Consider the following 11,847-nt stretch of genomic DNA (forward strand, 5'->3'; position numbering starts at 1 on the left):
TCAAGGTGGTCAGTGCTTTTTCAAAATATCCACTTCTTTTTCTTCCATATTCTTAACTTACTAGTTGAAAGGGATTCCCTCTAAAACAAGTTTTTATTAAGAGTCACATCTCAGATAAAATAATTCTGGATTTTACATTTTTCTCACGCATACACCTCTGAAGAAAAATTAGTCTGGATTTTGCATTCTTTTTTTTCGTTTACATCTTTCTAGCAGTAACCATTTTAAAACACTGCAAATAGCATACCATCCCCTTCCCCATCTTCAACAGATCCCTGTAAGAAATTTGAATAAAAAATGATACAATTGATGGAACCTAATAGAAATAACAAAATGTAATGATAAAGCTATAGCCGAAAGATAATAATGCATTATAATGCATTAGACTTTCAATCGGCAACTTTGTTGTGTTGGCATTGAATGATATCTTTGCTTGGGAGACACACAAAGAAATAAGACCCCCGAAACTATCTAACCAGGGATCCCACTCAAGTTTAATTCGCTCCTGATTCGGTAATATTATTTACTGCATTGCTTTTATTTTCCCTCATTATAATTCTGCCCATAAAAAGAAAATTAAAATCCGTAGTTTGAAGATATAAATCAGGCCTCTATGTGTGAATCCCTTATCATATGCTTTGAACAAAGCACGCGATTTGAAAATGGGAAACATGACTCTAATACTTACTTTGTGTTGCTGTATGTTGGTGTTTACTGCTCAAGGTAATTTTGATTTAGATATTGGATAAAATATATTATTACGAAAGCCTTTGTTAAATAACTAAAAACATTTATTGAATTTTCAAATAAATGTAATACATTTATTCCAGAAAGAAAAGCAGGCTGAAAACGGAGTCAACGGTCTATACGGCGCATAACACGTTGACAAGAAATCTTAATTGTGTTGGGGGAAAATTCCCTTCCAAAATTTCAAATAAGACACCAAATTCAGCCTGCTTTTCTTTTTTGATTAGCTTTCATAGTATATGTCCAACCAAGAACAAGTTGTTTGATTTTGGAAATGTTTCCCTAGAAGAGTTGCTGTCTGACCGAAAGTTCGAACTGGGGAATTTTTTAGCAACCATGAGCTTAACCGACCTGACCTGGCTAACCATTTTTTTAATTTAAAAAAGGGATGAACACGCAATGTTATAGGCCTACTTCATTCTTGTGTGAATTTATCTCTCTATTTTTTTCTTACAATAGGTAACAAGGCTCCAACTAAATTCGCGCCACTCAAAGTTGGGGACATACTCAATGTCCCCTTTAATTGCCACTGTGAGGACAAAAAATGTAATGAAACTGGTCACTGTCTCAACGGATCATATTGTGAAAAAGGCTGGTTCGGTAGCAGGTGTCAATATGGTAATTTAATCCTCTAAACTCCAATATGGTAATTTAATTCTCTAAACTCCAATTTGGTAACTTAACTTAATCCTCTAAACTCCAATATAGTAACTAAACTTAATCCTCTAAACTCCAATATGGTAACTTAACTTAATCCTCTAAACTCCAATATGGTAATTTAAATATCTAAACTCAAATATGGTAACTTAACTTAATCTTCTAAACTCCAATCTGGTAACTTAATTCTCTAAACTCCAACATGGTAACTTAACTTTATACTCTAAACTCCAATTTGGTAACTTATCTTAATCCTCTAAACTCCAATATGGTAATTTACTTCTCTAAACTCCAATATGGTAAATTAACTTTATACTCTAAACTCCAATTTGGTAACTTATCTTAATCCTCTAAACTCCAATATGGTAATTTACTTCTCTAAACTCCAATATGGTAAATTAACTTTATACTCTAAACTCCAATTTGGTAACTTATCTTCAGAGGCGTAGTGACCCCTCCCGGCGCCCGGAGACAAACTTTCGATTTGCGCCCCCCCCCCTCGAACCTTTCATTTGCACCCCCCCACCCCTCAAACTTTCGATTTGCACCCCCCCCTCGAACTTTTCATTTGCACCCCCCTCAAACTTTCTATTTGCACCCCCCTCGAACTTTTCATTTACACCCCCCCCTCTCAAATTTTCAATTTGGCACCCCCCTAAGGTCAGCGCCCGGGGACATATGTCCCCCCCCCCTCCCCCCCTCGCTACGCCTCTGCTTATCTTAATCCTCTAAACTCCAATTTGGTAACTTAACTAAATCCTCTTAACTCCAATATGGTAACATATCTTAATCCTCTAAACTCCAATATGGTAACTTAACTTAATTTTAATTCTCTAAACTCCAATATGGTAACTTAATTTTAATCATCTTAACACCAATATGGTAACTAAATTGAATACTCTTCAGTCCTTGTAGAATATATGGCCTCAACCATAACCTTCCATTTTGTTCGGTCCCCGGCTGTTAATTTTGTAACCTCTCTAAACGTCCATTCCGTATTCAGTTCTTCAAGAACAAAGTTCTGTCTTGGGCCCTCTCTCTTTCGCTTTCTCTGGGGGTTCCACTCCTTCGCCTGGTGTGTCACATTAGAATGAACGTTTCGCAAAGTGTGCCCCACCCAGCGTCATTTCTTCCTTCTTAGCACGTCAATATGGTAAGGTCACTGATAATTATGTGATGGATGAACTAAACGTAGAATGTTTATGTGTCTGATGGAAAAACTTATATCGTACAGGACGACGAAAAAAATATCCTGCTTATTTCGGTCAACGGTTATCTATATTTAACTTTTTTTTTTATAGTCATGCTAATTTTTAGAATTTTTTATCAAAAGTTTGATTTTATATAATGCAATATTTCGGGGATTTTTATATCGAGGCTATGTAGAAGGTGTCGGCTTTAAAGCTAAGCTGAGTGAATTTTTGTTCAATGTCTAAATAAGGGTAGTGCTTATTGCGACCAACGATGAGGTAAATACGCAAGGTGCATATATCCTCTCATTGGCTGTCCAAAAAATAAACACTGTACTTAAGGAATGTTTATTTCCTCAAAAGTCAGTTAGAGGATATTAGCATGTTGCTTATTTGGTCTACCCTTGAAGCACCACCGCCGTTGATCCTTTTGAATTGCCTGAACCAATTATAAAATATTAAATTAAAATAAGTAAATGCTGGTTTAAATTATAAATGGTAATTAGTATTAGCATAGATTTATAAACACAATAAGGCAAAGGGGCGTAATAACAAATAGTCATCCAATTCTTAAGATCCAATTATTATATATTTTAATGATTTTGCACGTGTTTTATTTTCCAGTTGACTTGGCCTCAAATCCATCAGACATACTCCTAGACGGCAATGACAGCACGTGCAACCCAGACGTGGATATTGCCATCGTAGACTTGCACAGACAAATCCCGTTTCACTGGCTTAGACTCGTCTCTGATGTTGCGAATGGCAAAGGTGGGTTGGGTCCCGGGGTATTGGGCCCAGGTGCGTAGGGCCCAGGTGTGGTTGGCTAATAGTTAGGTTGGCCCAGGTGTTATGGGCCAAGTTGGTTTGGGCCCAGTTGTGTTGGGATAATGGTGTAGTAGGCCCAGTTTTGATGGCCCAAGATTTGATGGGCTCAGGTGTGTTTGACCCAGGTGTGATGGGCCCAGGTGTGATGTGCTAATGGTGTGGTTTCATTAATTTTTGCTACTTCTATGTTCAACAATCTGACTAGACTATATATAATCAAGTTTTTTTTCGAAAAGTATCAAGGCTAGAACTAGAATTGTATTTTGTACGTAAAAAAAGTTACGTTTTTATACAACAATAGCACCTAATGAATATTTAAATACTAGTTTTAGCAGAACCATCACACACTTTGAGAGTGTATTTCCACAACTCTGAAAATCCCGAGGCGCCATCTGTGATCAAGTGCAACGGTATGAAATATGAACGGGTCAACGATCGAACTGTTGACATAAGCTGTGATCTGACTTCAACTGTAGACCTAGTTGTCTTGTCAGGGGGCGTTGTGAAGTCACTCTGTTCTATATACATCAGTGGAGGTGAGTTGCTCAATATTAAACACACACACACACACACAAACATATATATATATATATATATATATATATATATATATATATATATATATATATATATATATATATATATATATATATACATATGTATCTACATATGTATCTACATATATATATATATATATATATATATATATATATATATATATATATATATATATATATATATATATATATATATATATATATATACATATGTATCTACATACATATATGTTTAGATAAATGTAAATACTACACATGTGCATATTAAAAACAAAACTGGTCGCCGATCTACTGCTGATGTTCTTAAAATTTGCATATTAAATAGCTTGTCAAAGCGGGTACTATGGCCCCGACTGCAAAAGTAAATGCTCAGCTTTCTGCCTGGACCGTGACTGTGACCCCGTCTCGGGTGACTGCCTCATTTGTAAGCCCGGCTTTCAAGGTCGTTTGTGCAATGAAGGTAATAACCGTCTGACATTTTAAAACATATGTTTAATGAATGTTATTTATTTTAAAACATTTCTGGCTTGTTTCAATGAAATTGGATGTGTCACCATATTCTGTCTCGTCAACACAGAATGCCCAGCAACTTTCTACGGTCAGAACTGTGCCAAGAAATGCTCTGTCAACTGCCTTGATCAGCTGTGCTACCACGAGAATGGAAAATGTGTTGCGTGTGTGGACGGTTGGTCCGGTGATTATTGCCAGGACAAATCACCAGCAAAAGCAAAAGCGACCTGATTCAATGCAGTCATTGGCTAACTTGTGTACGTGTAACTACACAATAAAATAAAATTCAGATTTTGTCTGAAGAGTTGGTTTTTGTTTGTGAATGACCATAGTACATATACTATACTATATACTAGACCAGGGGTCTCCAAAATTTTCAGCCCGAGGGCTGCACTAACTATCAATTATCCGTTCGGGGAGGGGGGGGGGGGCAGAGTTTCTTCCACGTATCTCTTTGGGGTGGTGTTATCCCCGTACCCCCCCCCCCCCCCCCCAACGAAATATAATTTATATAGAAATATATACACATTTCAAATGCACCCCCCCTACCCTGGAGAAAAAAAAACATTGTCAGGGGCCAACAACACACTCGAGGTCCAAGTATGTTCTCCTTGGGCAAACACAAAAACCCACCATTTTTTGAACTTGTCTCTAAGGAGGTAATTTGCTTGCTGTTCAATGACCTGCATCTGGAGTTCATCTTGGCAACCGGTTTCATTTGCTTTAGATGGGTTTTGAAACAGTCTTACTTCTGCCTTTGATTCCTAGTCAGAAAACCGCTACTGAAACTGCAGCTGGAAGTCTTGTTAGCAGTTTTCACTATCTGAGTCACAATGTTTTCATCCATGTCTGCAACACGGAGGGCAATGGTATTTGCACCCAAAGCTACATTTTCTAATTGTTTTGAATTTTCTGGGCAAAGCTCCTCAGCCATTTCTAACAAACATCTTTTTCCGTGAACAAAAAGATCTCCGCCAGCCGGATAAGAGAACCTCGCGGGCCGCATCCGGCCCGCGGGCCGTAGTTTGGAGACCCCTGTACTAGACCATCTGGCCTATACCAAAATATCCGTCCATACATCTAAAATATCAAATTCTATTGTCATTGAAATAACAGCTTTTCGGTTAACTAAAAGAGAAATTTGCGATTTCATGCAAAAATATCGGCACCTCCATTTGAACATGTCGAAAAATAAGCAAAATTGACGGATGGTTAGTTCATGTAATAACTTGCAAGAAACTCCACCTAATGCGTGACTTCAGTGTACTAGAGACCTCAGTATGTGAAGAAATTCTTGGGGAAAAAATGTTGTTCGTTCTGCTGCTACAAAGTCACCCATCTGAATGAATGTCGTGATTTTGACCTAAGTACAGTGCCGGTTTTAATCATAAAGTTAACAAACACTTCTTTAGTCAGGCGGGTGTGAGGGTCGGTCTGTCGGTGTAGGCGTAGGCGTAGTCGTTCAAAACAAGTCTGCTTATATCATCTGTGATTGCACAGTCCTATTTTACAAATTGCCTGTGGACAACCCTACGCTGTTGTCAACGAGTGGGCCAATGATCTATGGCCGAAGCAATTTTGGTCAACAGCATCCATGTATGTATGATGGGAAAATATAAGCAATTTATGTTTCTATGCATTTTAAAAATTTAATTAAATATAGAGGAATGAGAATGAAATATAAACGTCTATATATATATATATATATATATATATATATATATATATATATATATATATATATATATATATATATATATATATTTGCGCTTTTTTCCTGTTTGAGCTTTTTTTCCATTGCGCAATTTTCCGTTGCGCATCTTTCTGGTCAGCAGCTTAGTTGAGTTTTAGAGTATACCAATATTGGCCATATGATAGCAGAGTTATAATTAAACCGTGTGAAATGCATTTAGGTAAAACATTACTTTGATGTTGTAGGTTTAAGATATTATCTGTTACGATAACACGGTCCTGACGTTTATCTTAATTATCACGTAGACAGAGTAGTTTAAAAAAATTACCTCCCCTACCATAAAAATGTAAAAAAATTAATTAATTAATTTTATCCACCTTACTACTATCAATATTTATCTTCGTATATAATTTTCTCACATTCAAAGCCTAAATAAATTTCGACATTGAGCAGTTTAAAACGTTTTAGAAATGTGCATGTATATGGTATTTTTAATGTTCTTTTGGTGACGAATGTGACCGTAATGGCAATAAATAAATAAACTAAATCCTTTATTTATAATAAGAAGGTGCGATGTATGCAAGTAGGCCTATAAGAGAAAAAGTAAAGTTCCCTTTCAAATCTGGCCATCGATGTGGCAAGCGAAGTAGAGTTTACCTGTTTCTATGATTTCGGCATATGAATGGTATAACAGTTAAATGTATATGAATGTATGTTGCGAGTGTGTGTATTAAAAAGGCGAGATAAAATATAAAATATAGTGTGGGTGTGCGCATGCGCGAAAGGAAAGGAAGCGAGAGGTAGATAGGGCGCGAACAACATGGCGATGTCTGGAGGTGAATGCGATGCTCTTTTGAACCAATAAAGTTATGGAAATTACATGAACAAGGGTTGATTTTTGTTTTTTTGAGTGTGTGCCATGTAAAGGTAGGAGAAAAGCCTGTGACATTTTGGTGTCAGAAGTGAGCGGTGCTCCGCACCGTAAAGGAACGAATAACATCTAGTCTAGATTTTAGATTGAGTATTGTTGACATTTTTGTGATTTTATTAACTGAATAATTTTTTTTGGACCATTAAGATGGAGAAATATGCAAAATTCATTGACTTGGCTGATTCGTTAGGATACACTGGGGCAGAGAAGGCTAAATGGGTTGAAAAGAAGATAGCTGATGCAATTGAAAGGGAAGACAGAGCTTTAGAGAGGGAATTAGTTAAAGCTAAAATAGAGGCTGAGAAGGAAAAAGTTAAAATAGAGGCTGATAAGGAACGAGATCTAGCTAAAATAGAGGCTGAGAAGGAAAAAGTTAAAATGGAGGCTGAGAAGGAAAAAGTTAAAATAGAGGCCGAAGACAAAGAAAAACAGACACAATTACATCTAGAAGATAGATAAAATCAGAGGCGACATGAGTTAGAATTAGCCAAAATTAAAAGTAACCAATCTCAAGACAGCAATGTTAACAAAACGGACAATTGGAATCCTAAATTCAGAGCATTTAAACCACAGGAAGAAAGTGTGGAAACTTACTTAATACACTTTGAGCAAACATGTAAGAGTTTTAATTATTCATCTGCTGGGAAGGCACAAGCTTTATTGACTTATTTGACAGGAGAGACCATTGCCATAATAGCAAGTATGTCTGAGGCTGAAAAAGAAGACTATGACCTAGTAAAAGAAAGATTGATGAAACATTTTGGAAAGACAGAAGACTATTACAGGAAGACTATACGAGATCCTAGAATTAACAACACTGGTGACATAAACCAGATCATTTTTGATATTCGCAAACACATGAATAAAAGGCTAGAATTGGCAGAAATAGATTTATAGAATCCTGAGGCAATTATTGAACTTTACCTGATAGATCATGTTTTAAATAATGCAACAGATAATTTATTCTCTTTTTTGAGTGAAAGAAATGTTAGGACACAGAAACAATTAATAGAGCAACTTAATATTTATAAGGATGCACATCCAGGGGCTATTTTGGACAAAAGAGAGCAGGGAGAGATTTCAGCAGCAGTCTACAGTAGAAACTCTGGCAGTTATCAAAGAAGTTTATGGCAACAACAATAGAGATAGAAGTAATAGTGCACCTACCAGATGGAAACCAGACAGATATAAATATAGCAGAAGCATAGAGTGTTACCACTGTGGGAAAACAGGCCATGTAAAGTCTGAGTGTTTCAGCTTACAAAATAGAGATACATATCTCAGCAATAATGACAGAGGAGGTTATGCACCTAATAGTAATTACATAAATCAACGTAATTATTACATACAAGGACAGTATAGTGGACAAAGTAGAAATGAATTCCACAATCAAAGTAGACGGCCAAGAATGGGACCCGACAACAGGGGAGAAAACAGAAATAGTAGAAATAACAATCAAGAGACATCAGCAGGGGTAGAAGGGTCAGAGACGGTGGCATCTGTTAGACAAAGCAATACAACACTGAAGAAGTTGCCAGCTATAGTAAACAACTTCAGAGTATTGTGCCTGAGAGATTCAGGTTGCACGTACATTATTGTTAAGAAAAGTCTTGTAAGACCAGAACAGTACATTCCTGGCATAATGAAGATGACATATGCCAACAAGAGATATAAGGATGAGTGTGAGATAGCAGTAGTTGATATAGATTCTGCTTGGCTGAAAGGTAAATATAAAGTGGCGGCCATGGAAGAACCAATAGCAGATATGATTATTGGGAATGCAAAGGAGGTGAAAGAAAGTAATGAGGAAGATATAGATAGATGGGAAAGTCAAATTGGAGCAGCGGTTGAGACAAGAGCACCGAAACAATCAAATCAGGCAAGTGGGGATAATGAGGAAAGCAACACAGAATTAATAGAAGATATAAATGAATGGATAAAACTTCAGGAAGAAGACAATACTCTCTAAAATATACTGAAAAACATCAATACAAGTAACATGAATATCAGGGGATCTAAGTACACTAAAGAAAATAATGTTTTAGTCAGGAAATATATTGATAACAAGAATAATGAAAAGACTCAGATAGTGGTGCCACAAACTATGAGAACAAAGATATTACAACAAGCACATGACAGTCCATTGGGGGCACACATGGCAGAAAAAAATACATTTGAGAGAATACCTGAAGATTACTACTGGCCTTTAATGAAGGAAGACATGAAGAAACACATACAAAAATGCACCAAATGCATAAGACTCAATCCTGTTGATGGGAAACATAATGCACCTCTACAACAGACAGATAGAGTTACAAGACCATTCCAAAAAGTAGCAGTGGACATAGTTGGACCTATGGAACACCCTTCTTCCAAAAGCCACAAGTTCATATTAACTATAGTGGATTGGGCCACAAGTTCATATTAACTCTAGTGGATTGGGCAACCAGATGGCCAGAGGCAATACCACTTAGAGAGATTACAGCTGTAGCTATATGTGATGCTGTGATGGGTGTTTGCACAAGATTCGGTTTTCCTGATACGATTTTATCAGACAATGGAACACAGTTTAAAGCCAAATTAACAAAGGCATTCACAAGCTTCTTGAATATTGCACAAGTACATAGTATTATATACCATCCACAAGCAAATGGGATTAATGAGAGATGGAATAAAATACTGAAGATTATGTTAAAAAAGGTAACAGAGGATCACCCAGGTGAATGGCACAAGTATTTACCTCAAGTGCTATTCGCATACAGAGAGACTAAACATGAGTCAACAGGTTTTTCTCCTTTTGAACTGATATATTGGGTAAAGCCAAGAGGCCCATTAACTTTATTGAAACACAAATTATTAAATTACATGAAGAGGAATTTGATCCTCATGAACTAGTAAACCAGACTAGAGAGAGAATAGTTTATGGTGTCCAGACAGCCCAAGAGAATGCACAGTTAGTCAGTGAAAGGCACAGAAATATAAAAAACAAACATAGATATTTAAGAACTTTTGAAAGAGGAGATTTAGTTTTTGTCAAACTGCCAGACAGAAAAAACATAGAAGTATTTCAAGGACCTTTTGAAGTAATCAAGAAACTATCTGATGTAAATTATGAAATAAACATAAAGGGAAATAACACTCCTATACACATAGACAGAATAAAGAAATTATATGTAGAGCCTGAGAAACTGATAGAAGAGGAACATATGGCCGGTACTATAATAAGTGAAAGCTGTAATACACCAGAAATTAAGACTAGTCATATCCCAGTAAATGAGAAAAACATAATAGACAAAATAGTAAATGAGTACAAGGATGTGATTACAACAGAAATGGGTTCTACTGAAACAATTCAACACAAAATAGAATTAACTGATTATAGTGCTATGAAAGTGCCAGTAGCTTATAGAGAAGCTGTTGAAGCCGAACTGGATTTAGAACTGGATTTACTACTTGAGTCTGGGCAAATAGAAAGAACAGAATCAGCATACTCATCACCCATGGTGATAGTAAGAAAAAAGAACAACAAAGTAATGATATGTTGTGACTATCGAGAGTTGAATAAAAGGACTAAGATAGATGCTGAACCCATGAATGATCCTAAAGACATTTTGGGAACTATTAGTAAATCCTCAATTTTCACCACTTGTGATTTGAACAGAGGCTTCTGGCAAATAGGACTGGAAAAGGAGTCGAGACAATACACTGCTTTTACATCAAGCAAAGGTCTATGTCAATGGAAGGTGATGCCGTTCGGACTTGTGAACAGTACCGCCACGTTCCAAAAATTCATGAATAAAATGACAGAGGGAATGAAAAACCTGGTCTTCTTTGTTGATGATATATGCATACATAATAACACATGGGCAGAACACATAGAAACACTAAGAGAACTACTAGAAAGACTTAGAAAACATGGGGTTACCATAGCACCAGAGAAACTGCATGTAGGAGTAGATACAGTAGAATTCCTAGGATTTAAGTTTGGAAATAAAGAAATTAGACCTACTGAAGGAAATAGGGACAAAATATTAAATATCAAAACTCCTAGTACAAAGAAAGAGGTGAAATCATTCTTAGGACTATGCAATTTTTATAACATTTTTGTAGATAAATATGCTGAACTTACCACTCCTTTAAGAGAATTGCTATCCAAAGACAAAGTTAAACTAGTATGGACACAGGAATGTGAAAGTGCTTTAAATAAAATAAAACGTGAATTCATGAGTGACAAGGTACTGATATCACCAGTAAAGCATTTCACTCTTTTTACTGATGCATCAAATATAGCGTTAGGAGCTTGCTTAATGCAAGAAAAGGATAATAAACTATACCCAGTACAATACCTCAGCAGGGCATTATCAGAGTTTCTTCCAGGCATCTCTTCGCCAGGCATCTCATACCGCCCCCCCCGAACGAAATGAAATTTATATAATTTATATAGAAAATATATACTTTTAACAGTGTCCGCCCCCCCGAAGAAAGTTTACCGCCCCCCCGAAGATTTCAAGTGCCCCCCCGGAGAAAAAAGTCTGGAAGAAACACTGGGCATTATCACCAACAGAACAAAGATATGCAGTGATTGAGAGAGAGTGCCTAGCAATTGTGTGGGCATGGAATAAATTACAGAAGTATTTATTGGGAAGACACTTCACTCTTCGAATAGATCATAAGCCTTGATCACAGTCAATAAGAAAATGAAAATGAATAGCAAAATAAATAGATGGGCACTGA

The 11,847-nt window shown here is 36.5% G+C and overlaps 1 protein-coding gene across 1 annotated transcript; it reads left to right on the forward strand.

The window, feature by feature from the left end:
• Window positions 1–598: 598 nt before the first annotated feature.
• On the forward strand, window positions 599–4,785 carry LOC131953046 (protein draper). The gene is made up of 6 exons (XM_059316036.1): window positions 599–723; window positions 1,207–1,365; window positions 3,219–3,365; window positions 3,749–3,958; window positions 4,305–4,439; window positions 4,557–4,785. Exons 1-6 carry the CDS (start codon window positions 663–665, stop codon window positions 4,718–4,720), a joined length of 876 nt encoding a protein of 291 aa, XP_059172019.1. The 5' UTR covers window positions 599–662; the 3' UTR covers window positions 4,721–4,785.
• The last annotated feature ends 7,062 nt before the right edge of the window (window positions 4,786–11,847 follow it).

Source organism: Physella acuta, unplaced genomic scaffold (assembly GCF_028476545.2).
Source record: "Physella acuta isolate Inbredline_101_S28 unplaced genomic scaffold, ASM2847654v3 ptg000902l, whole genome shotgun sequence".
NCBI lineage: Eukaryota > Metazoa > Mollusca > Gastropoda > Physidae > Physella > Physella acuta.

Excerpts from the sequence above, each read along its gene's own strand:
- LOC131953046 (XM_059316036.1), top strand. The coding sequence starts at position 663 with ATGGGAAACATGACTCTAATACTTACTTTGTGTTGCTGTATGTTGGTG. Across the intron at positions 1,366-3,218 it reads CGGTAGCAGGTGTCAATATG|TTGACTTGGCCTCAAATCCA; the intron begins GTAATTTAATCC and ends TTTATTTTCCAG. Across the intron at positions 3,366-3,748 it reads TGATGTTGCGAATGGCAAAG|TTTTAGCAGAACCATCACAC; the intron begins GTGGGTTGGGTC and ends TTTAAATACTAG.